The sequence below is a fragment of the Rhipicephalus sanguineus genome, chromosome 6 (assembly GCF_013339695.2).
Source record: "Rhipicephalus sanguineus isolate Rsan-2018 chromosome 6, BIME_Rsan_1.4, whole genome shotgun sequence".
In the NCBI taxonomy this organism is placed as follows: domain Eukaryota; kingdom Metazoa; phylum Arthropoda; class Arachnida; order Ixodida; family Ixodidae; genus Rhipicephalus; species Rhipicephalus sanguineus.
The window spans coordinates 138750970-138776996 of NC_051181.1; the positions used below are offsets into that span (position 1 = coordinate 138750970).

Sequence of the window (26027 nt, forward strand, 5' to 3'; positions counted from 1 at the left end):
CTGAAGGGCTGGCGTCAAAGGAGGTTGGCTTAACGATGCTAGCGGAATCACGTGACACTCCCTTCTAGTTTTTATCCTTCCTCCATGTTAGAGAGAGGGAGAGCCCTTCCAGCTACGACACCGCAACAGGTCGTAGCTTATGCTGCGCTTAGCGGCGACTTGAATTGCGTGGGAAGCGTATATTATGCCTTGCACTCTCGCAAGGCGGCGAAACAGTCGACCCATGCGTGCAAATGACGCCCGCGAGGAAAAGGTTGCGGGCTCGAGTGATATTAATGGCGCACTGAAAGTGGACGATGCTGCGATTTCAAACGCCGAAGCGGGCGACAAGACGCACGCGGGGTATATATAGTTGAAAACAAAGGTTTGAGGCGTACAAGGCACACCGGCGCGTGGTATTGTGCTGAGGCATTGAATCACCGGGAACTCTAATTTAAGTAACTGCCAGCGCGGCCGTAGCTGAAGATGTCAGAGACTTCCCTGATAGGGTTGAATGACAGGAGGCAGCTTTACGAAGTAGTAGACGCAGAAACAACCGCATCTTGCGTCTGTGACGATAAGAGGATGCAGCGCGGACGTCGAAGAGGTGTGGCGTCGCGGAGGGCAAGGGACTGTAGCCTGCAGGCGCTAAGCGGTGGCACAGCGACGTTGTCGTCTTGGAGGCACTTTTCTCGGGGTCGCCTCGATCAGCCGACTCTCGCTCCCAACGCGGGGTCACGAGGAAGCCGTTAACGGCACCTGCGATCTGGAACCGCGGGCCTCCCTTCCCCAACCCAAGGACATTAGCGCTCTTTGATGACTCGCTCGGGCGTCTCGCTGCTTCACTGCTCGGGGCCAGAGGTGGCGCAGGCACGCACAGTGGTATACGTTTGTAGCGGCTGCCACTTTGGCTGTGCGCTTTATTCGCGTTACCGTGTACTGTTCCTTATAATTCATTCGGGAAGTTTAGGGGCTGTAGTTTTCGTCCGCTGTAGATTGCGCTGTTGCAGAATTGTAAACTAAAACGGCACGCTAGAGACAGAACAATGTCCACATAGTCATTTGAACTGTTTAAGTCGCGTTCAGCGACTTCGTAAGGTCGTCGCAAAATCACCAAGTTGAATGAATGCTGCTCCGTGCTCAGATTCGAATGCACAATCTGAATTGGTCCCTTAAGGCAACGTTTGTAGAACCCTTAGGTATGAGGGGTCTTAAACGACCGGCTTGACCTTTTGTGAATAATCCTTGCACCTGAATCCTGCAGTTTCAGGTTCAGATATGTTTCGTGACAGTTTTGCATGGGTTTCCTGTGTAACTATATAGACAATCGCATAGTGGTACTCGCGTAGGATTGGCCCCGAATGTTGGTGGCTCAAAATGAGGCTGCACACTGTCTGAAGATAAAAGTCAGACAGTGCAGCCTCATTAAGTTAAAAGAGCCTGACGTTAAAAACGCCACGAGACAGCACTGCGTGGCGTGAAAGCTGCTGTTGCCGGTCTGTCACAAATCGTACCAGCCTAACCGCGTACTTCATACATACGGCCATTCGACTTGTGTGGATATATTGCTTAGAATATGCAGGCCGATACTCTAATATCGCTCTAGTGATTTCCACTCTAATTAGGTAACGACGCGCGAGCTTTCATTGCACTTCATTCCGTTCCAACTTCGCTTACGTTATCTGCAAGTTCTGCAATTTTTCTCTACCCCCCACGCCCCTCGTTGTTCCTTATACGCAGACTTGAATATGTCTCTCCCGCTTTAATTTTGCGTTTTCTCTCTCTCTCCTTTGCAGCAAGTGCAAATCAACGATGACTTCTGCGGCATGGACGTGAACACGCCGCTCGACGGCAGCAAGCCGGTGAACGCGACGCCCGTGCTGACCTACTCCAACGTGCTGCTCACATCGGTGGCGGCCGTCTCCACTCACGACTACACGGTCGCCTTCCTCGGAACCTCCAACGGACACCTCAAGAAGGTACGTGTGTACATCCTCGCTCCTTCTATAGGGCATATCCCGCGCACGTGTCGTGTCTGCATACGACGTTACGTAAGCCGCACTTATACGTGCGCCGAGGAGCAGACTTCGTGCATGCAAACCTGACGCGTCAACCTGCACGCAGCGGCGGCTTTAAATAAACCCGGCCTCCTATATATCTTCCCTCGCCTTCGCGATCACAATCTCCGAACTCCTTGCGAGAACTGTCTCTCGGACAGGCAGTGCGTGCCAGAAAAGCCGATGCGCGAGTATAGCCTCGATCTGTCTTGTATAGTGTATTGCAACGTGCGTTACGCCGTTCGGCTTACGCGACGGCGCGCCGATGCCCCCGCGATATACGCGTTACCAATGTATCGAATTATGCATACGTCGCGCCGTTCCTTCACCAAAGTGCTCTAGAAGAGCCACGGTAACCGCCGAATCACCGAACGAGAGTAAAAGAAAAGTCAGCGGGGTTATAACCAGATGAAGATTAACTGATGAAGGCATTGATATAGTTAATGTTCAAAGGTAAACCACTGCTCTCGATCCAGAGCGCCTGCATAGGCCACCTGTGCGTGCGAACGTCGCTGCCTTTGTGAACTTTGTTTTGCGTCGCGACCCAACGCGTACTGCAAGCTCTCAGTCTAATCCTTTTCATTGCGTCTTTTCAGCGACTTGATACACGTTACGGCGGCGTGTAACGCCGTGTACTATATTCCTGTTCGCGTTTAGCCGCTGGTTTAGAAGCAAGGCTGCTGGATAGGTCGGGTTATAGAAGTAAGAAGTGAAGCGGTGGTTATAAAGGAGCGTTTAAACCGACATACGTAAGCTGACGATGAGTACAATGTGGGGCGCGCCTATTGAAGACACTAACGCTCGGCAACGGAGTATGATGTTGTTTACAATTTCTGACCGAATACAACTTGTTTCGAGAAGAAGCCTTTCTTGCTACCGTATTTACTCGCATATAGCAGCACTGGTTGTATGCGCTGTTATAACAGCGGCAGTGTGTTAATTCAATTTCAAACCTATGGTTGAATTGGCTGCGGATTTTTGTCTCTCTTTTCTTCTTTGCACGTGATGAGTACTAGCCTCGGAACTATATAGCAGGTTACAATTAACTTAAGAATTACTGATAATCGGCGCCTATAGTCGGTGACAACGTAAGATTATACAGTGCACGTACCGCCAGTTACGTTCGCTCATTCCCGTGAGTGACATCAAGCGCTCTTGCGTTGTTGAAGACGGTTAGTTTTACCGTATATAATAGATATATTTTTGTGTCGCTGGTCCTAAACTGAAATTTGAACGTCCTGTCAAATTGTACACGAGAGCCAGATAGGTATCATAACTATCAGTGTTCAATCAACGATATCAGTTTAACTAATCCCGACCAACATTTATGGTATAGTAATTCTGTCATTTAAATTAGCAGAGTAAAACACTTGAGTGCTAATTCCACCTGGCACGGGTCTACTGTGCAGACGCGAAGGGCAGGTGCATCGCGTTCTCGTATATAGAACCCTTAGGTTGTTACCGGGGGTATGCACCACCGCCCTGCGACGTGTTCTCAACGTCGTACAGTCTTCGCGCATCGTCGAAGCCAGGGTCCACCGGGGCTGCATGGTTGCGCGAGCAGGGCTGCGATAGGGCGCGGCAACGCCTCGCGACTGACGCCGAAGGTTGACGCTGTGTACGAGTGGCGGGCGTTGCGTAAAGGGAAGCGCACGTGCGTTCGATCGTCGGAAGATGCGTGCCCACTCGCTCGCATCATGGTGCCGATATTCGTTCGATCTAGAAAAACCTCCGCGCGGGTGCTCGGCGGAGGAAGTGCGCGTGCGGTCGTTGCGTAACGTTGCGCCAGCGCGCCCGCCCCGTCATCGGGTAGCTCTTTCCAGGCTGCGAAGCAATCGAGCGCTAAGCCCTGCCTTCCTCTCGGCGTCTTCGTCGGTGTTTCTTGGTGGCGCTGGAGCGAGCTCGTGTTACGGGAGACGATCAACACCGAAGAACACGCACAGGCCTTGGCACTTTCTCGGCACTCGGGCAATCGGCGAACGAGGACAGCACTCCTTGCGAAAGTGAGAAGAAACGTCTATGGAGACTGCTGCATGGTGTAGGTGGTTTTGTTGTTCACTGAGCCTCTCACACCCAAGAAACTTCCGGTCAGGCGTCCGCGATCAGCCTATACTGCGCCTCTAGGAAGAAGCCCCCCCCCTCCTTTATCCTTGATTGGCTAAGGGTAGAGCACACCATGTTTCCGGATAAAAAGAATGCCTGTTTAGATTCACTCTATAGTATATTCGTAATTTTCCGGCGAAATTGACTTGCTAGTTCGTCATTGGTTGTCGAGGAAATACTCGAAGTTCTTCGGACTTCTGTTTTTGCTAACTACATCTGCTCGCCGTTTCTCTTTCTTGCCCGTGATCTATTTCTCCGATAAAATCTGGGAACTTGTCATGGCCTGCGCTTGTAAATAGCGACATGACCTGTAGGAATATTTGTTTATTTTCTTGCGGCGCTTTTTGCCACACCCGCCTGCCCGACGCGGCCGTGTGTCTACTGCGCCCAATGTCTTCTCCCGCTAAAGGTCGATGACGTTGAGAGCAAACTGAAAAACAAATAAAAAATGGAGGGGGGGGGGGTAGGAATGGGGCTCATGCTTCCGTTGTGACCAGGGGCCATCACATCACTGCCGTGATGGTGTGTCGGCGCGGTCACCGTACACCGAGCGCATTAGCGCTTCTGTGCCCGCGCTGACCGACCGCCGGGCTCTCCGGACGAGAGCTTTCCCGAGCGCACATTCTGCGTGGCGTGCTTCCTTTCCACGCTAACGTCGTTGTCTGGGTCCGGCCCCAAACCAAACGCAATTTGGCTGGCGACTGCCCGGGGCTCGTTTTCCTCCCTTGCCTACCGCCGCTTCCACCCATTTCGCGCGCGTGCGTGTGCGCGCACACACACTTATCGACGCCTACCACCTGCGCTCTATGAGAGGCTTCTGCCGAAAGAAGGGGGGTGACGTAACGGGGCATAGGAATGTAGACGCGTTCAGGGATAGGTCGTGAGGCTGTAGTGGCCGACGTTAGCGGCCAACGCGCACGAAATGTCCGGGGCGGTCACTCGCGAAGGTAGCGAGAAAACGCAAGCCTGGCGGAAGTAAACGGTTGTCGGGCATGGTCGCTAGAGGGCACTTGTCACACTTCCGCTCCCCAACCGCGCACGCGCCTTCACCATGCGTATAGTGAACTCTCTCTACTATATCTTTCTCTCTCTGTCTTTCGACGAACCTGTGCACGCACCCTCGACAAACTGAAGGACACGCTGAAATATGGCGTAGGCCATGCACTCTGATACGAGAGGGGAAAAAAAAAAGAAGGCGTAAGTGGCAAAGGAAATGCGGACCGGGCCGAATCTGTCGAGAGGCTCGCCTTATTCTTCGACGAGAGGGAACGAGATTTATGAAATAACGATCATCGCTCGGTCAAAGCATCTTGTGGTTGTATAACTGAAGCAACGTCGAAAACGGAAGGACAGAAGGATGGAAGGAACGCAGTGCGAGGTGGGAGGATTGCTGGCTCCCCTGGAGACGATACCCAATTCAATAACGCTTCGAACCTCTGACCAAGGAAGGGATCGTGTTAGGTTATCAACATTCCGATACTACCGCGGCTGCACCAAAGTTCGACTCAAAGCCGTTCTTTCTACGAAGTTAACAATTTTCATTTCTTTGTTTTTCGCTCCCTAACTCTCAGGTGTTTCTCCTTCTTTTCAAAACGGTCCTCGATTACTTAGGTTTCACGACAGCTCAGTGTAAAAATAAAAGTAAAAAAAATGTTGAGCCTCTTCAGGCGTGATGAGGCAGCGTGGTGCCAGACTCGACGTCTTGAAGCAGCGAAGGAATGAAAAGCGCTCACATTTTTTTGTTTATCGATCACTGCAGCACCGAAGCACAACTCGTTAAGCCTTGATCGTATCATCGACAGGTAACGCAGTGCAGCGGAAATTGGCTGAAGTCGTGGTCTGGAAAAGAGAAGCAAACCCCCCAAACAAGACCTCTTTATACTCTTGTAAAACGGATAACGTCTTGAGGGAAAAGGAGTAAAAAGACACGTAATTATTAACTCGATCACTCTATCAACTCGTAATCAAGAAAAACGGGGAAGTAGTAGGTTTAAAAAGAAAACATCGAGGGAAGCACGAAACATGATCGATGCGAACCGATGAGGTGTGGTCGTGGGGGAGAGCTTATGGAGGATGCGAGAACGGTGGGTAGATTTTTCTTTTTTTTTCGGCAATGTCAACAAGGCGGGAGAGATTGGGCCTGGCACAAAAGGACACCGGAAAGAAGGCGGGTATAAGAAAAGAAAAATTGCAGAGAAACTCGGAAGAAAATGGACGAGCTCAAAAGAAACAAAAGCGCTCTGGCATCGTTGTTGCAGCACCTCTTCTTGCCTGCAGCTCCTTCCGTTTCGTTTCGTCTTTCTTTCTTTCTTTCTTTCTTTCTTTCTTTCTTTCTTTCTTTCTTTCTTTCTTTCTTTCTTTCTTTCTTTCTTTCTTTCTTTCTTTCTTTCTTTCTTTCTCTTCTCCTTCATCTTTCGTAAACAGCGGGGATAGAACTGAGGGAAACGAGGACGACTGGAGAAAAACCGCAGCACGTCTCCCCTCTATCCCGTCTTCTTCCGCTCTTCTTTCTTAGCGCGACGTTACCGTCGCCGCAGCGTCGTCGGCGGCGCGCTCGCTGTCTCTCCGAGTGCCGACCGCCGCTCGTTTCGTTTGTACGTGCGTGCGTACACAATTGGATGCGGTGTGCATTCGCGTCAGCGCTCACGCACTCGCTCCCTACAGCCGCTTCCCTTCCTTCCTTCCCCCCCCCCCCCTTTTTTTTTACCCAATCTTCTTCCGTACTTCCTCCTCTTCTGTTGACGCGACGCTCGACAAATCCGAGCACGTTTCGCTTTCGAGAGCAGATTCGTCCTCGACACACTACTCACACTTCGCTTTGTCCTTTCTTTTTGTTCTTCTTCATCGCCAGTTTCTCGCTAACGCGGTTGCGAACTGTTTCGTTCTCGTCTGGCTCTTTTGTGAATTACCCGCTTTGCTTGGGTAGGTCGATTCCGCACACTACCGGTGTACCCACGCCTGTCTGCGTTTCGATTCGTTTCTTTTCTCTTCATTTTTTTTTCCTCCTTCTTCCGTCACCCTTCGCTGTCGCCGTCTTGAATTTGCGTACGTGCGTTCCCCTTCCCCCCGTCAAGCTGCGGCGGCTAGCTGTGCCTAGTTCTTATAGCCTGTCCCCGTTGGGTCGGCTGTCACAGCGGAGCAACTCGGAAGCAACGCTTATAGCAAGTTGCTTCTGTTTTGTTTACTCTTTTTCTCTGTGAAGTCTGCTTCTTTTTAACGCTTCTTCTAACGCAAAACACGTCCCTGGTCTCGTCTCTCATCATAAACGTTCACAGTGTCCGGGCAGTTCTCAGTTTGCCCTCTCCGTTCCTCGTTCTTTCTTTCTTTCTTTCTTTCTTTCTTTCTTTCTTTCTTTCTTTCTTTCTTTCTTTCTTTCTTTCTTTCTTTCTTTCTTTCTTTCTTATGTGCGCGCTGGCACCACCCCAACCAATGCTTTCGTATTCGTTTTATTTTCGACAGTCGGTTCAGTTCCGTGGCGTATCCCGCAGTGTTGTGCCAGAGAATGCCACGCTTGATTGCGCTTACCTAGGCACCAGAGCTCGCGCGCTCGCTCGATAGTTTTCGAGCTCATACTTTCTTACTCTCTTTCCTTTGATTCGTGACTCGCATCGGGCAAGAATAAAACGAAGGAGGCTCTTTCGAGAATGCAGGGAGTTGAAGTAGACCTCACTTGTCTGAATAATCAGGAGGAGATCAGCAGCTTCCGTCCGAGGAGCTATTTGCCATTTGTCGCGCAGGATTGGGAGGGATATAATAATAGAAGAAGAAGAAATAAAAGTTGGGGGCGAGCGGGAACGAAGAAGAAAAGACCGCGCAGATGGTTCTGCTGAGTTCATTACCCAAACGACTTTTCGCATTCAGCCAGCAGCCAGCCGGCTTCGCCTTTTTTTGGGGGGGGTATACCGGCCGCTTTCTGCGTTGGGACACGAACGATGACTGCGCTCAAAAAGAGGCCGCCGGCGACTAAATAGGAGAGCGTGTAAAGCGGGGGAGGTAAAAAGAAATGCAAACTCGGAGTGCTCAGAGTAGTGTATACAGTAGTGGGTATGTATAGGAGCAGCAGCAAAAAACCAGCGGCATTTTTGGGGAGGACAAATAAAAAACGGAGTGGTCAATGACTCGAGAAAGGCTGAAATGATTTGCATACTCAACTCATTAGGGAAAGGGGACTCGGAGCGCGCGTACATTTGGTCCGGGAAAGTCCTCGTATCTCGGTGGTGGTGTCCGGCGCGCGGGTCGGCCCCCCGGACTTGAACGCCATTCTGAGCGCGGCTGGCTTGATGAGTAGTCGCGCATTTAATCACTCCTTTTCATCCTTCTATATATAGTATTGTTTTTTTTTTCTTTCTCGTTTTCACTCGGTGAACGTGCAGTCGTTTTCCCTTTTCTCGGGTACCTTTAGGGCACAGAGCTTTGTTGTACTGGGTCGACAGGCTTTCTTATTTTATACTTTTCAGAAGTTGAAAAACTCCGAACTGCCTCTCATTCTAGTGGCCGTCGCATAAGAGATGTTCATTTATAAGGGTGGCAGTATCCGCGAGAGCGCTTGCTTATGCCACAGTAAATGAATTCACGGGTTCTAGAATGTACAGTTTCATTTTGTTTATTAATTTTTGTTATTCATTAAAGGTATACATCACGTGAACAGACGCGCATGTAGCGTTCCATAGCGATGGGTAACGAGGGAAGACGAGCGATGCAGCGGCGCACCTCATTCGGAAGATAATAATAATATCTGGGGTTTTACGTCCCAAAACCACCATATGATTATGAGGCAGGCCGTAGTGGAGGGCTCCGGAAATTTCGGCCATCCTGTGTTCTTTAACGTGCACTGACATCGCACAGTACACGGGCCTCTACCATTTCTCCTCCACTGAAACACGACCGCCGTGGCCGGGATCGAGCCCGCGACCTTCCTTATTCAGAAGAGAGATGGAATGAAGGAAAAGACCTGCATGCAGTTAGCTACTCTACACGAAGGGGGAGGGGGGTGTTGGAATGGTGGAGTAACAGAGGAAGAGAAGGAAGGATATGTAAGAAGTGGTTACAAATGAAGCAAATGAAGTAGTAGTACAAATGACTCTGGTAACACGTAAGCACTGGGTCAGAGGAACATGAATGGCATACGAAAAAAAATTGTACTGGATTATGTCGGCCAAGTGTCAGGCAGGCCTGGCCCGACCTTGATCGCTGGATTCACGGGCCGTTCCACCGCTCACTGTTAGACTTCATACGCGAAGCAAATTTGTATGTGTATCTGTGACACCGCTTTTTGAATACCTAAGCGCAGCGTGCGCTGGTATTTAACGATTCCATGTTATGGCTGTAGAATTTATGTACGGGTATGTTTGAAGTAAAATACTGGGCAGTCAGATTTAAAGGCGAAGCGAAGGCTGATTGATCCGACCCTAGAGAAGCCCGCTGCACTCCGCGTTGTCAATATATGTTTCGGAGCGCATGCTCGCTCAGTGGAAAACGCATAGCAACGCTATTTCGACACGCATATATACTACCGACCGCCATCTACAGTTCCATCTTTTTCGTGTATAACGTCTCCGCCGAGCGCGTTTCAGCTTTTACCTGTGTGCTTGAGCCGGTAACCGAAAGCCGTAATGGTCGCAGTGATACGAGTCGCAGTGCACTTCGCATCTTCGACTCGTCCTTTTGGTAAGTGTCGTTAGGCGAGCGCCGTTTTGCGGTAGATATATACGTCCGCCCCTCACGTCACGAGAAGGGCGCTGGCGCGCGGTGCAAGCGTCTTCGTCGACCACCGGAATCACTACTCCTAGTAAAAGGAAGAATGCGGAGAAATTGGGTGGCCGCTATGGGACTGCCGCCGCCGCTTTGATGGATGGGACCCCCGCCACATATATAGCGTTCTTCGCTTTCTTTTCTTTTCTGTGCCACCGCAGTCACTCGCTCCCTGTGATTGCATGGAAGTATAAACAAAAACGAAAAACAAACTACACCGCAAAACGAAGGGATGGCAGTCCTGCGCCACCACATGGCTTCTCTTTTGTTGCCTTCGCGTTCCCCGGGGATGCGAATGTCTTTTTTTGCCGCGAATCGTTGCACCGCCACTCGGCTTCTTCTTGGTAGTTTCTGTCGGTCGTCCAGCCCCTATGGCGTGATGACTGGGCGATGTGCTTGCTTATACAGGGACCCGCGCCGTTGAGCGCAGGTGCTTCTCCATTATAGGTGAAATACGTTCGCCCCCTACGCCGCGGCTTTGGCTTTGGCTCGACTTCGGTAAGGCTGTGTGCCGGCCCCATCGTGCCTCGTTCGTCCTGCGCGCGTGTTTTTTTCCTGGCAACTTTACTCGGGAAATGAATGGCACATTCCGCGCTCCCATTGTCTGCATCTCCTCGTGTACGCGTCACGGCGCGTCTGGCGTACGAACCCGGGACGTGGCCGTTGTACTGCGTTTTCTTTTTTTTTTTTTCGACTTGACTGCAAGCGTCTGTCGATTGCTCGATACATGACTGCAAGCGTCTGTCGATTTCTCGAATGTATCGCCGCGGTGCTTCCGTCCCGAGGATTGGCGGAAACATATATCCCGCGTCGAACGTGCGTGGGGAGTGGTGGTGAGGGCATACGAAGCGATCGGTCAATCAATCCTGAGTGGGGATCCCTGCTCCGATCTCCTATATGGCGCTGGTGTCGGTCGTTGAGCTCTCTTGTCTGGCACTGGATACGGGCTGAGCCCGCGGTGTCTTTGTCTCTAGAGCCCCGTCGATACTACAGAACTTATTTACGCCGCTGGTGTGAGCCCAAGGAGGTTATATACTTGTGTGTGTCCGCTCGCAGAAGGAGACGAACGCGGAGACCCGCTTCTGTTGGGCAGCTGGTTTTCTTTACGAGTTCCGTCTGAACAAAAACAACGCGATAAGACAAAAAGATCCCGAAGCCCGGAGAAACACAAAAGCGCCGCCGCGGCTTGTCATTCTTCGTTCCTGTCTTTCTCTATTTAGCACCGTTTGTTCAGCGCACGGAAGTGGATGCATGCCATCTTCGAGTCGAGTTTCTTCGGTTTTCACTCTTGTGGCGGTATTTTACGAGCGTTTTTTACGGACGTGATTATTCTTCCCTTTCCGGCGAGTTTTGTTGCTTCCTCACTCTCACTCACTGCTTGCTGCCGGCGTTGCTATCTGTCGCTCTGGCTGCGTACTCGCGCGGCTGCATTCCCGCACGACTCTCCGATCTTATACCAGTACTACACAGCTTCTTTTCTTGTCTCCGCGCTGCTTCTGTTTCACGCGTGTGGCTGGGAACCGGACAAGAAGCACGAGATAACTTGCGTATATACGGGAGGCTGTGTGCGGGTAACGCTCGCTAGAGCTTTATCGCGGCTCTGTGCCTTCCCTTTACGCGCCAGTGTCTTTCACTCTGGGCTGCCCTCCCTCTCACCCTCTTCTACCTCCCTAGATGCTTCACTGTCTACGATGAGCAATGGCCGTGCGGGCGTGGCCGCTCTCTTCGGAGCTTCTGCAGTAGGAGACGCTATCTTTTCTCCTCCGGGCGGTAGCGACTTTTCTATGCCCTTGTATGTACCACGTCGACGCCGCTTTCTGGCCGGAAAAGAAACGTTGACTGCTTTTCGACGAAGCGGCGGCTTTTTCTATGCCCACTTCCCTCCCACCCCCCCACCCCTCTCTTCCTCTTTCTGTTTTCGTTTTTTTTTTATTTGGTAAAGCTAAATTGCGCGCTCTTAAGAAGGCAAGAACACCGGAGTCCCATTCGTGCCGTAAGAGTTTGCCGTTTTGTCGGGACGTTGACTCGAGAAAATCGTCTATATATGCGCATTGAAGATCGCATCGGTAGCGGCCGTTGACTTTGGACCGCGAGAAAAAGAACTTCATTTCTGCAACCGCTTTCTCGCGTTCGCGCCGGTCTCGGTAAACGTTCTCTCTTTTCTTTTTCTTTTCCCCCGCTGCTTGTTTCAAGAACCAGCATGCGCGCTTAGCCCGGGATGCCCGCATAGGAATTGGGGGAAAGAGCTGAAAAGGAAATGCAAAGGCGTCGGATTGGCCTAGTTAGTTAGTTAGTTAGTTAGTTAGTTAGTTAGTTAGTTAGTTAGTTAGTTAGTTAGTTAGTTAGTTAGTTAGTTAGTTAGTTAGTTAGTTAGTTAGTTAGTTAGTTAGTTAGTTAGTTAGTTAGTTAGTTAGTTAGTTAGATGTATCGAATATTTTTGCTCTCTGGATGGTAATTAATCAGTAGACACGTTTGTCGTCGCGGTGTCGTGCTCTCTCCTGCGGAAGTTCCGAGGTTTCCAATCGATTGACGCGAGCTTGGAAAGCAGTATGAAGTTGTGAACACGTCGCACCGACCGAAAGAGGAAACCGCGCAGACTACGATTACCGCGGATATAGTATGCGTGCGTGCATATGCTTCTATAGACGGCGCAGACCAGTGCGAACACGTATACGTGAGCGGTGATTGATAGCTGGCTTCTAAGGGTTCACCACCTTCCAATTTTTTCCCTTTTTTTTTTTCTTTTGTTTAACGTCGCGAAGCGAGAATTATCGCTACGACGAAACTCGCGCGAACTTCCCGCGGGCAAATGCGTCTGCGGCGATCACGAACGTGCTGCGGCCGCCTTGGGAGTAATCTGCGTACTCGTTAATAAATGAGAACGCGGATTCACCGCCCTCCCCTTCTTTTATTATCGTTATTATCACTCTTTCTATGTCGCGCTTTCCGTGTCGGAGTCTGTCTCTTGAGCCGGAAAGCGATCTCGCCGAGTATATAGTCGCGTGCGAGCGCGTTTCGTTCGTTCCCTGGGGCGCTGGCCGGCCGTGTGCCCCGCCTCGAATTCGCGCTCCAGGCTTTCTCGCCGCTTCGCGTTGCAGTCTCTCTCTCTCTCTTCTTCATTTTCCGTCGTTTTTCCAAATCGCGGGGAGGTCATTAAAGCGCGTCGAGTGTTTGTTGTGTCTTCATTAAAGCGGGCGCGCGGCGGCCGAGCTGCGCATGGGAGCGAAGGCGTATACGTCCCTCTGTGTTTCCTCCCATTCCGTGCGGAAATCGCTTTCCGCGCTCGCGCTGGAGTCGCGACAGAACGCGCCCATCGCGTGCGTCGCGCCCGCGGCGAGTTCGGGTCGCCCGGGAGACGGAAACACGAGAGTTGGATATCCGTGTAATTGCGTCGCCCGTACCAATGTGTAACGCGAATAAAGAAGAGAAGAAGAACGCGTCCGCGTGTTGCTACGGTGGGCTCGCATTTGCGTGAGGCGTTGGAATGGCGTTTGGAGCAGCCGGTGCGAGTCAGTTCGTTGCGTTATTAAGCGCACCATTGCGAACATGGCGTCCTTAACGAGAGGCGCAGCGAGTCTCTCTCTCTCTCTGTCGCGGCAGTGTCGAATTATCGACTGGAGGTTTAAGCACCTTCGTTGTGCAATTCTAAAGCGAGAATTACGAACCGATTTCAACGCGTTAATTTAGATCTGTAGCGCGTATTATTGGAATGGGCGAATGGTAGTTTGCGTGCTGGAGCTGCTGCTTGGCCTGGTACTTCGCAGCTTAATCGGGAACTATGAACGTCGTTAGGGGCTGCCACGCTGGCGTTGTAGCCTTGCGTGCAGGGGCAACGATTCCGCTAGTTTTGATGGTTACACGTGCACGGATGGTTGCGTGCAGGACTTTCATAATCCACTTGATTTCCAACATCCGAATTGGTGGGACGCCCGCACACGCACACGTACACGAACAAAAAAGAAGAAAAAAGAACTGTCACGTATTGGCAAGATCTGCGATTCCTTGATACAGACAGCAACAGGCAGTGGATTTCACACCGCCCAGACTATTGCAGGTAAATACGAACATTATAAAAAAAAATTAAGTTTCGTAAAAGCAGGTACAGCATACATGATGGGTACTCTCTTTCACAACGAGTGAAGAAAAACAGGACGGCCATCGGAGTGCATGATTACTGGAACAGCGGGAACTGATGCCGTGACGCTTATAGCTTATTCGTGACTTGCCTGCCTGAATTATTACGGCTTGCCTAACGTACCATATCTACGTGTACGCATGTGTGCGTGACTAAAATCGTGCCCCTATAGTTTCATATGTTAAAAGCAAGAACGTCTTGCACCGATTTCGCACAAAGATATCCTCTGAAGACAGCGCACGGTTACTTGCGGATAGTCCGCCTATACACATTGCAACTGCACCGCTGCTCCTCGAAATGACCTCTGAGTATGGAAGACAAATTAAATAATACATCATGAAGCAAAACAGGCGGCGCGGACAAGAATAACACACAAGTAAATGAATGATTGCCCCCGATATTTCTGAAAGAGGCTTCTCTCCCGTAATGTACTTTATAGGGGTGGTCGTCGTCGGTCAGTCGCGCGCCGCATTCCTCCGGCGGTATGTCCCGGGTATACCGTCGTTGATGAAACGAACGTCTCGACTTCTATATATATGAAGAGCTGGGTTTCGGGTCGCGCGTTGCTTTCCCGTACGACATTAAGCGCAATCGTCGCGCCACGGAGAGCGGCCGAGGTTTACTCGCTCGAGCATTCTCGTGACCGACGACGACGTCGCGGCCGCTAATGTTATCCTCGTCCCTCTTCGTGTCTGCGACGACGCGGTCTGGACGTAAAAGGGAGAGAGAGAGAGAGAGAGAGAGAGTACGATGGAACTCGCTTCGCTTCTCTTTCTCCATCGGTCCAGCCTTCCTTCCTTGCTGCTTCCGCGCCGACGTGTACGTTCCCATAAATGCAGCGACGTTCTTTAATCGCACACCCGTTCCGTTTCCAGTGGCGTCCCATTTCGGTCCACTTCTCTCCCCTTATCATATCATATTTAAGTCAGACAGCCGGCATACGTAGTTGCCTTGGGGACCGGCATAAAAGCTGATAAAACGCTGATCCCCGCCCTCTCTCCCCCCCCCCCCCTCCAAAACCCATTTTTTGTGCGCCACTCGCTGCAGTCGACGATTCTGCGTAAGACACTCGGGCGCCGCCACATTGGGCTGCTGAAAGAATGTTTTGTTATTTTTGTATATCGCGACGTGAATTGAGAAGATCACGAAGCGTCGAATGCACCAACCCGACCGTTTTCATGCGTATGCGTCTACCGTACCGCTGTTCGTTTATTATTTCAAGGCACAAAACGGCAAGGCTACAGCCCAATATGGCGGCACCGAAACCCATCAGTAAAAGAGTCTATAGTTTCTTCGGCTTTGTCAGCATGCTGCTGTCGCTTGTGCCACGCCCATCACCGGTCGCGGCCGCGGTTGTGCGCATGTACCGTAAACGACGTTCTTGCTCCCTGTGCGCTGACTTCTCCTGGCAGCGGATGAGTGCGGCAGTGGAGCGATACTTCGAGAATGGCTACAACAGCGTTTTCTTGGTTAGAGAAGAATGGGTGCGCTTATATTCGTTTTATATAGTTGCTCGCTGGATTGATCTGACAGCGGCTGAATGCGATGGTTTGCTGCTACCTCGGTGTCAAAATCGTACTTGGACAGAGAACGCCTGTGTTCGTTGTTTCGCGCGGTCGCTTCTCCTTCGGGCTGCGCAGTGCTGCAGTGAAGCTATCTTTTAAAATCAGCAGTGATATAGCTTCAGGATTTTGTTAAACTTATCGAAGAAAAAGAATCAGGTGCGCATGTTCCGACTCAAATAAAACGACGCTGTTCGTTGCGAAAATGGCTTTTTATTAGTACGTAGACAAATGCGTTCAATTTGTACGTTTGCGCTTTCTTGACGGCAGCAGCTTTCCTGCAAGCAATCGGTGGTTGGATTTACATTTCTTGCACTTGGCGGCAGGCCAACGAACGAGTGTTAGATGCAAAAGTGGCAGCGGCGATAGGCAAAAGTATAAAAGGAGCGTCGTTACCGCATGGTAACTGTTCTACCACCAAATGGGAGGAATGAACAAAATATCGACGTTGGACTAGCGCTGGGAGCGCTTCGTCCGACGTGGCGCACGTATAAGCATAACTCGTCCCTCGCAGTGCGCCCTTGAGATATGTCGCGGCGAGCGACGCGGTGATTGGGCACGCCGCGCGTGCGCTCGCGCAATTAGCTCGGCATGTGTCGGGCCGCTCGAGCCGCCGTCGCCCCCTCTCCGACGACCATTTGTCATCGCGCCTGTCACTGGGCCGCGACGCCGACGACGACGACGCTCGCCGCCGGAACCGAGACGCATACAGACGCACACACAAACACACAGATCGGCTCAGCCATCGCGCTCAGCAGCTGCGGTGCGGGACGCGTGACAGAGGCAGTCTCTCCTCACTCGTCGCCGCCGCCGCTCATCTCTGGTTGTGCGCTCGCGTGCTTTCAAGGAGAGCATCCGAGTTCCGAGTGGAAGGGCCGCGGTCTTCCGAAGGAAGGAGAAGAAGGAGACGGCGCGTCTTTGTCGGGACGTTGGCTGCGACCGCTCGGGCGAACATGTTTAATGCAGAAGCAGCCAGCGCGCCGGCCACGGGCCTCCTCTGCCGCCGACGTGACCGGTGTCCGGCGCATGTGTGCTCGCGCGCGGCTAGCGGCGACGTCCGCGCTGTACTCCCGGGCCCTGCGAGCGCATATTGATCACCGATTAGGCTCGAGTCGCCCCGCGCTTCTTTCCCCCTTTCGTTTTCGGCACCGCTGTCGCCTCGCGCGATGCCAGCCGCCCTCCTGTGCGGCTTCTCGCTAACACCAACCGCAGCGCTGTGCTCCTCGACCTATAGCTAGTGCACCGCGTCTCCTCTGACGCCATCGCGACTTTCGTTTATCGCTCTTGTCGGTGGTGTCTTCAGATAACGCGTTGGGTGTCACCACCCGCCTTAGCGCTGCAGTGTAACGTATAGCCGACGTTTGGTATATAGTGTACCGGGCTTTTTTTTTTCTTTTTCTTAATGTAGTTAACCATCCTGCTTTACCCCTCTCTTCTGTATCCCTGTTTTTTATGTCGCTTATGGGCAGAAACATACGGCACCTAACTTCATGACAAACCTGAACTGACCACAGTTAAACAGTTTCTGTAGGTTGCTTTTCGTGCCTAAACTTAGCGCGTCGTCAGCGTTGTTGCTGATCGGATTTCGATTGTTTGGCTTACTTTTGTCGATACGATGTCCAAAAGCGGTTGCATAGCTTTCGGGCGCGAGTCTTTGTTTGTTATCCTTTAGTGCTCGTCATGTCCCGTCGGTGTTGTGCGACGAAGCCACTGTCACGTTGTGTACACATACGCTTGTCTCGCTTTCACTCGTGTAACGGTCTGAGTGCATGCCACGCTGATACGTTTGCTCACTGTAGCTGTCGCCAGCAAAGTTTCGCGCTATACGCCCATCACCTTCCCGTTGTTCCTATACAACAGATTTCCCCCCTCGTCCTTCGCGCCGGTGGGCGGCTGTGCCGAATTCTGTTAGAGCTGCGCGACGCGCCCAGAGTGACGATCACGTTCCAGCGACCGGCGCCGTTCGTGATTTTGATTACTCCCCCCCTTTTTCCGCTAACGACGCCCACACCTTCCCTTTCATTACGCCGGTGCCGCCGCTATCGCGCGCGCGGTGCGGAGGTCTCTTTTGTTCGAATTCGTGAGTCATGGTATTGCGACATTTCCTCTCTCTCTCTCTCTCTCTCTCTCTCTCTCTCTCTCTCTCTCTCTCTCTCTCTCTCTCTCGTCTGTACGTGCTTGATACCCCGACTGGTTGATGTGTCGTTCTCCATACGCAACGTGACGGCACCTGGCTTGGAGGCGTACAGCTTGACGCGACGCTGACTTCCGGGTTTGATTTGTGTCTGACGGCGTTGGTTACGGGAAAGAAATAGCAGGAGAAAACCATCACCGCTTTGAACTTAGCTGCTGTATATATTATTTTCTGGTCAGGTGGACGTGCTCCGTTGCCTTGGTATTAGATGAGGTTATCGACGCTCGCTCCCTCGACTAGTTTTATCCTCACATCTGCTCAAAGAACGAAGGTAGCGGTAATGTCACGTGTTGTGTAGTACTGGGGTGTTCTTACTTAAAAAAAAAAAAGCGTTGCTTTGGTTGTCCGATCAGCGGATGAAACAGCGTGGCTCGTACTTTTTTGTTTTAATTTTGTATTTGCTCTTTTCTTCTTTGTACAGAACTGCTCAACCACGAAGCTATGAGTTATAGACTGACCTGTGTGTGTGTGTGTGTGTGTATATATGTATATATATATATATATATATATATATATATATATATATATATATATATATATATATATATATAAACAGGCTTTTTTTTGCGGCGTATAGAGGGGAGAGAGAGAGCAAGAGGGAAAGAGGCAGGGTGGACAGTCAGATGAGCATGCGGTTTGCTATCCTATATTGGGGGAGGGGGAGGAGTTGTAATAGGACAAGAGAGAAAGAGGTTATCCGTTCTTTAGTTTGAGAGTTTGATTACTGTGGCAGCATTCGTAACGGCTTTCCATGCGGAACGAAAATTTGCCGTTATAGACGTCTAAGCTTGAGGTCTGGTCGTCCATTGCACATTTAGTGAACCAGAAGAGATTGAGTTTTGTCGTTCTGTATGCTAACAATATATTTTCCATTGGAATCGTCGAGTGTGTTCGTGCAAACTTCAGCGTCACGTGAACACGCGGGAGTCGCGTTCGCGGTTTGTGACGTCACGGGCCTTCGTCATAACGCTTTCGGCGGCCAAGTTACAGTTGTTCGTCCCGAGGCACACGGCGCAAACATCTGTCGTTTATCGATCGTGTATTTGTCTTTTTCACAGGCCGTGGTGGAATCCGTGACCAACGCGTTCGAGTACAGCGACAGCGTCATCGAAGAAGGCAAAGCGGTCAACTCGGACATGCTGTTTGACAAGAACGGCGAGCACCTCTACGTCATGACCGAGCGAACGGTGAGTTGGCGTCTCAGCATTGTGTGTGTGCGCGGTTGTAGGCGTGCATACCACGGAGGAAAGAAAAGTTGGGAAGGCTGTTCAGCAGACAGTACGGGTGCTTCTCACAACCTATTTGAAACGCGTTAACTGCTACAGTTCCAAGTTTGTTTGTTTTTTTCTATTCTCAGCGCGCATACCAATTAACTTACCTACGTACATATAGGAAGTACGAAGAGCCACAAAAAAAATGCGCTCTAACTTGCTACAGCGTTGGCACGTTGCGTGCCGAGCTCGAAGTCAGGTATTCGTGATAAGAGGGCTACACAGCGGCGTCCCATTTTTCTTGCCCGGCGCATCCTCCCATCCGCCGCGGATTGAACGTGGTCTATTGGGCAAGCAACTAACTCGCCGTTCACCCAGCGAGCATGCACCCCCCCCCCCCCCCCCCCCCCATCGGCATTCTTCGCTCGGCTCCCCTTTTGTTTCGTGCGAGCGCTGTTCGATTTGCTCGCTGATAGAAGACGAGTAGGAGGAGCAGGTTCGTGCGAGTTTTCGCCGGTCGACTAGGAAGTCCGGCGGAGGATGGATGCCGGAGGAGGGGACGGGTGAGGGGCACTGTCTAGCTAGGACGCGTAGCCGGGCGCGTGCGTGCGTGTGATGCGTGCCACGGCGTCGTCGTTCGGACGCGTCCGCTTCCGACGTCCCGTGACAGCGCTCGTGCAAGCCTGTCAGCGGCGCTATCTCGGACCGGTCGTCGTTGTACATGCCTCCTCTTTCGTGGCATGCTCTCCTGTAAACTCATCATCCGCCCCTCTCTCTCCTCTCACGTCTCTCTCTCTCTCTCGTTTTTGCGCCGGCGATCTGTCGCTTCTCTCGTTGTCACTGAATGGAGTTGAAGTCGTCGTTCTTTGCCTGCTACAAATGACGCCATAGCGCTGGAAAGACAGGACGTGAAATACGATAGGACATGCGCAGAGAACCAACTAGCCCAAATATCTACTCTTTAATTGTGCCTGCTAACCTGCTCGCGTGTCTCGCGCCGGAGTTTTCGTGGGCAGAAATGCCCGTGGTTTTACTGACCGTGCATCCTAGAGAACCTGCAGCGCTCGTGTGCGCCTATGTATGCCTTCATTGCTTCGACGTCGTACCTTTCTTCCAGCACTTGCGTACTTGCGCTGCAGATTCTGTAAGATGTGCATAAACCAACTCGCCCATGCCGCAGTTCTTCTTCAATGCCGTGCTTGTTGGGTTCCCCTTCTCCTCCGTTAGAGCTAATTTCTAGAAATTGAGTTGCGCCTGTTTCGGGACCCGCGTATGGATTCAATTACCTCCGACGCTCCACCTACCGTTGTATCGATCTTTTAACCGCTTTCGTTTTAGGCTTGAATTTAAACACAACGTTTTGACACATCGCGTCTCTCTCTCTCTCTCTCTCTCTCTCTCTGTATGTTTGTGTGTGTGTGTTTGTGTGTGCGGAGAGGGTGCGCACATGGCTATACACACACACACACACACACACACACACACACACACACACACACACACCACACACACACACACACACACTGAGCAGTACCGGTGTTCCTTCCACTCGATGCCGCGTCGCGAAGCGTGTCGAGGTTGGCTCCGCGCGGGAATCTCGTGTGCAGCCTGCCGTCGCACGCTGGCGTGTGTTGTGCTGCATGATCGGTCGAACACGGAAGACTCGAGAAGGCGAGTCGAATCGACTCGAAACGAAGTTTAAAAAAATAAATATTGAGCGAGACGGAGGAAAGGAGCTAAAGTGCACCCCGTTTCTTCGCCCCACGACTCCCGACAAAGCACGACTTCACTACACTCAGATGGCTCAAAAAACCGTGTCTCTCGACGGGGGGAAAGTATAAAATGGGAAGTAAGGAATGCGAAGCCGGAATGGAGGGAGAAAAGGAGGGCAGCGGATGCGCCCCGGGGCGCCTCCTTTTGCCGAGGAAGAAAATCAATTCCTCGGGGATAAAAAGAAAGAGAAAAAATGAGGGCGGTGAGAAGTCGGCTGTGCAGGTGCTGTTCTGCTCGACTGGTTCCAGTGTTGAAGGAAGAATTGCGGCGGTCTTGGAGCGTCAGCGAGTTCGCAGGCCGCCTGCCCAACGTTAGCTCACCCGAATATCCCGCTACGGGATCGCGTGTCTCTTCCCCAATGTATAGCCGCACACACACACACGTAGGCGTGTGGTATTGCGGTAGGAGAGTTTCTATTCGCTCCTGACTTCCAATTCGGGTACTGCCGAAACAGCTTGATGTCGACCGATGTCGGCGAGAGAAAAGAACGACAAAAAGTTGGGCTGTGTTAACGTACCATGACATCGCATAGTACACGGGCCTCTAACATTTCGCTTCCATCGAAATGCGACCGCCACGCGTCCGGAATCGAGCACGCGACCTTCGGGTCAGCAGCCTGGCTACCCACTGCACCATCGTGACGGACTCTCTTCTCTTGTTTCCGCATCTGCACGTCTGAACGTCTCTCATAATGAATCTGTACCGACTATAGTTGGTAAGGATTCATCGTGAGAGAAGAAAGAAATCCGGCTTCGCGCGTTTCAAAGATTTCAACTGAAACGCATGCAAAAGGAAATATTTTTTTTTTCTTTTTTTGCGTCACTGACCTTTCCGCACCGGTCGGAGTGCGGCCGTTAGAGATTCCGCTCCGCGCGCTTTTGCGTCACCATCTTTGTTGATAGAAGGCGAAAAGCTGGAAGGATCGAGGGCCTTTCAAAAACGGATTGGCAATCCTCGCTGCAAGGATTGGCCCTCTGCTCTTCGCGCCAGCCATGCGTCTAGTCTTTTCTTAGGTGGCCGAGTGCCGAGTATTTGCTTCGACATCCCGGCCAGGAAAAAAAGAAATGAATGAGAAGAAATGTCCTTTATTTGAGTCCGTTGCGTCTTCGTCAGCGTTAGTGGTATTCTTTTTTTTTTCCTTCTCCTCCGATCCGCTTTTGTGCGAAGGACTTCGTGCGCTACAAATCTCGGCTTTCTTGGGAACTGTTCTGGAGTAAGTCGTTCGGCAACTTTTCGTTTTGGTGCCTTTGACGTCCTTCCCGGACCTCGGCCGCTCCACGCCGGATGGCGTTTCAAGACTGCAATCGCTGAGCTCACATGGCGTATTGAGGAAACTTGCCCTGAAAAGACCCCACCCTCCCCTAGCCCCTCGAATCCGAACGGCCGTAGTTGTGCTGGCAAAATTAGTTCTCAATCTCTGATTAGTGTCTTGCGTGTATGGGGGCCCTAGTAATAATAATACTTGGGTTTATGGATTATGGGAGACGCCGTAGTGGAGGGCTCCGGAAATTTCGACCACCTAGGGTTCGTTAACGTGCACCTAAATCTAAGTGCACGGGCCTCAAACATTTTCGCCTCCATCGAAAATGCAGTCGCCGCGGCCGGGATACGATCTCAAGACGAGTGCCATAACCACTAGACCACCGTGGAGTGGCTGTATAGGGGCCCTAGCTGCTCTTGGCAGGGGATATAATACAGTAGCACATGTAATAGGCGTGTACAGCCGCCGAAGGGATACGAATAACTAGTAATCCCGATTCATAGTTTAAAGTAGCTTATGGTGTCACTTCTGTGACGTCATGGAAGTGAGCTTTACTGAGCCCAGGGCGCCGCCATGTTGTCCTCTGGATTTTTTGTAAATATGCGTGGCCCCGCGCAAAAAAGAAAGGCTGTGCCGAGGCACCCGCGTCTGCCTTTGTACTCCCGTGCAATAATACAAAAAGGAAGTGCTCCCTCTCTGATGGAAATGTCTATATCTATTTTGCCACCACGTTCCTGAATGTTGTAGTTGACGATGCAGATCATGCTGCGTACCTCTGTACACCAAGCAGGTTAACTAATTGTAACTTTGATTGCTTGAGCTGAGCCCGTGTGTTAATCTTCATCTGTCCCGAAAGTCGCGGATCGATCCTGGCCGCGGCTCTCGCATTTCGATAGTGGCGAAATGTCGGAGGCCCTTGTGCTGTGCGATGTCAGTGCACGTTAAGGAACACCAGATGATCAAAATTTCGGAACTCTCCACTACGGCGTGCCTCATAATCATATCGGGGTTTTGGCACGTTAAACCCCAGGTATTATAATTAATCTTGATCATTGAACCAGTCTTTTAACTAAACGTTGGATAACCACGATTGTGGCTTCTGGTTGGGTTCGCAACAATTGGCTACGCCTTGCGCGGCCAGTAATTCGCGTCGAACCGTTCGGGTAATCAGCATTAATCACGCGAGCGTCCCTAGGAAACATTTTGTCGGTTTTGCCTGGAGTGATTCGTCATATTCCCTTTGACATCATTCCTGCAGATGCTTGCGCAATCATCGTTCGCAGCTGGGAGACATTTACCCGTGCGCTGCACCGGCGCATCTGTGATTGATCGTTGAACTAGTTAGCCATCAGGCCGACTCCGCTCTTAACCTGTTGTACCTGATGTCTCTAGACGGATGCCTTTTTTTTTTTTTTTTTTTTTTTGACAGTCGGGCGTGTCGGTGGCCGTACGTAATTAACTTCCCTCGACGTGTCCGTTCACGCGCTTAAGAACCCTTCTGCGGATCCTTCCTGGATCATCCCAGAGGAGGCGATCCATTACCCAACTTCTCGCGCGAGCGCACGTAACAAGGAGACGCCGTTTTTCCCACGACGTTTTTCCGCCATCGGCATCAAAAGTCCGTGGCACCTCTCGAAGGAGGCTCTGTGCGAAGACCTGCCTGTACTTCCTCTCTGGCATGAAGTGTCTCCGAACTACGCAGTTCTAAAAGGAAGGTTAGTGAGAGAGAGAGAGGGGGGGGGGGGTGATAAAGATTTATAAGACCGTGATAGGCGTGTGGTTTTCTTTCCAATGCCTTAACGCTGGCAATTTCCTACACTTTCTTTCTTTGTTTTACGTAACTCGCTCCGCATCCTAACCACGCTATCGTTCACCGTGAAAAGGCGGCTTTAAACGTGGCTTCAAGTATATTCCGCGTGTAATTAGTTCCCCACACGTCAGAAGTCCGGTTCGGCTTTTTGGTCAACCGGATTAGCCCTCAACGCCGCAAGCTGCACTCGAAAAAGAAAAAAAATATATATGTAGAGGTGAAGACCGCATAATGCCCCGTCTTCCCAGACATCCGCCGGCAGCGCCTCCATCCATCATCCTCGGGCTTTCCGTTCTATCTCCTCCACCGCGGCGGCGTACTATCGTACAAGCCTCTTCGGTTGTGTTGGTCTGTGTACCGCGAGCCGCCGTTCTCTCGAACGAGGGGGACGTCGCGCCCGGTGCGGCGCGCTAACTCACTCGCTCCTCTTCCTTCTTACACCGTACTTCTGGGCACTCGAGGCGGGTGGAGATAAATGGACAAGCGGATGAACCGCACGCCGGAAGAAGGAGCAGGCAGCCAGGCGAGCCCAGCTTTCGTCCCGTCGATGAAGCAGCGCGCGGCGCGGTTTTGCGCTCCTGACAGGTCCGGACGGGACGGCACTCTTTTAGTACGGACCGTGCTTTCTACGTTGAGGTATAAATCGGGTGCCCGCTTGAGTGACTGACCGTTGTTTGTGACCGCACGGGCGGCTTGTCGGAGCAGATAGACGTCGCCGGAAAAGCGGAAGCGGGTTGAGTACGTGCGCAAACTGAACTTTATACGAAAGCCGGTATAGTGTCCGAAGAACCTGCTCTGTATACGCTCCACTGTGAGGGAGAGAAGACGGAACTTATTTATGGACCATTTTGCAATAAGAGCGCCCGGGGTGCTGCTCTGTCTACATCGAAGTGTTGGCATCGAACACGGGTTGGAAAGGCAGCAGGAAAGACAGAGTACCTATGTCTTGTGCAGCTGCTTGCGGCAGTGACGCTGTTATGCAATTGTTCTCGAAATAAGGCATTGTTAAGTTTCGGTTTTTCGCGTGTACAGCTTTATCACGAGTGTTATGCGCAATGAAAAAAAAAAAGGCGTTCAAACACTTTTACCTTGGACGCCGCATTTTTCCGACCCCGCATCCGAAACTTAACAGGCCGCAGGCGCTAACCCTACGCTTACTGCAAACGCACACATATCCAAACCTCGCCAAGCTTCATGTTTTCTATCCCGACGCGTACCCCAGCGACACGTGCCCCTCGTGCGGACACACGGCGACACTCACACACATGCTCTGGGAGTGTAGAAACGCTCATCCCGGCTCTACCTCACACAAGTGGGAGACGTCCCTCAGAAGCTCGCTTCTCGCCGACCAGCAATGGGCTGTCCAGCAGGCCCACGAGGCGGCCGCCAGGTATTCTCTGTCGGTCCCTACGTGGGAGACGCCCGCTACGCGCTGAGCGCGTTCTGCAGGACGTAAATAAAGTTTTTCCAATCCAAAAATCCTCGCGACTCTTCCTGCGTTCGATTTTCTTGACCGAAAGACGCGGTCAATTCTTCAATAGCCATCATCGAGCCTTCCTCGATTTTTTTTTCTATTTATTTCGCGTAGCCGCTCGAAAAAATAAGTCTCGAGGAAACGCCTGCCAGGCAGACGTGAAAGAAAGAAAGAAAGAAAGAAAGAAAGAAAGAAAGAAAGAAAGAAAGAAAGAAAGAAAGAAAGAAAGAAAGAAAGAAAGAAAGAAAGAAAGAAAGACGGGACAGTTGTCAAGGGAGGCGGCACCGCTTTACAATATTCGACCGCCGCTCAGCCGCTCGCTTGATGTCCATTTTTCCGGCCGCGTGCACCGCCAGTGGTGGCCTTGATGTGTTTGAGAGGCGTCTTCGGGTTCTCTGGTTGTCCTGCCCTTTGTACTTACGTTTCGTTCTCGTTCTTCAATTGTTCCTCTTTCGAGCGTCCCGAATTTTTCGTCGTGCCACTGTCGTTGTTGTCTGCGAGGAACAGCCGGCGGTGGCCGCCGCTCAGAAGATTGAAGTGGCGACGCAGCCGCTGCCCGCCGGGAGGGCAGAGAAAAATAGAAGAGGCGGCGGCATCTTTTGTCTCGCGAAATGCGTGCAGCGCTGTAGATACTTTCAACTTCCTGGACCTCGGCTAATCCGGAGTTCAACTGCACGTGGCATACACGAACATTTATTTGTATCGCATGAAGGACGT

General features: G+C 51.5%; 1 protein-coding gene across 1 annotated transcript in view; it reads left to right on the top strand.

Moving 5' to 3' along the window:
- Positions 1 to 26027, top strand: part of LOC119396537 (plexin-A4-like) — a 93031-nt gene that overhangs the window by 22834 nt on the left and 44170 nt on the right. The window contains 2 exon segments of the mRNA XM_037663792.2: positions 1776 to 1958; positions 18840 to 18968. Of these exon segments, the coding sequence (XP_037519720.1) occupies positions 1776 to 1958; positions 18840 to 18968 (312 nt within the window).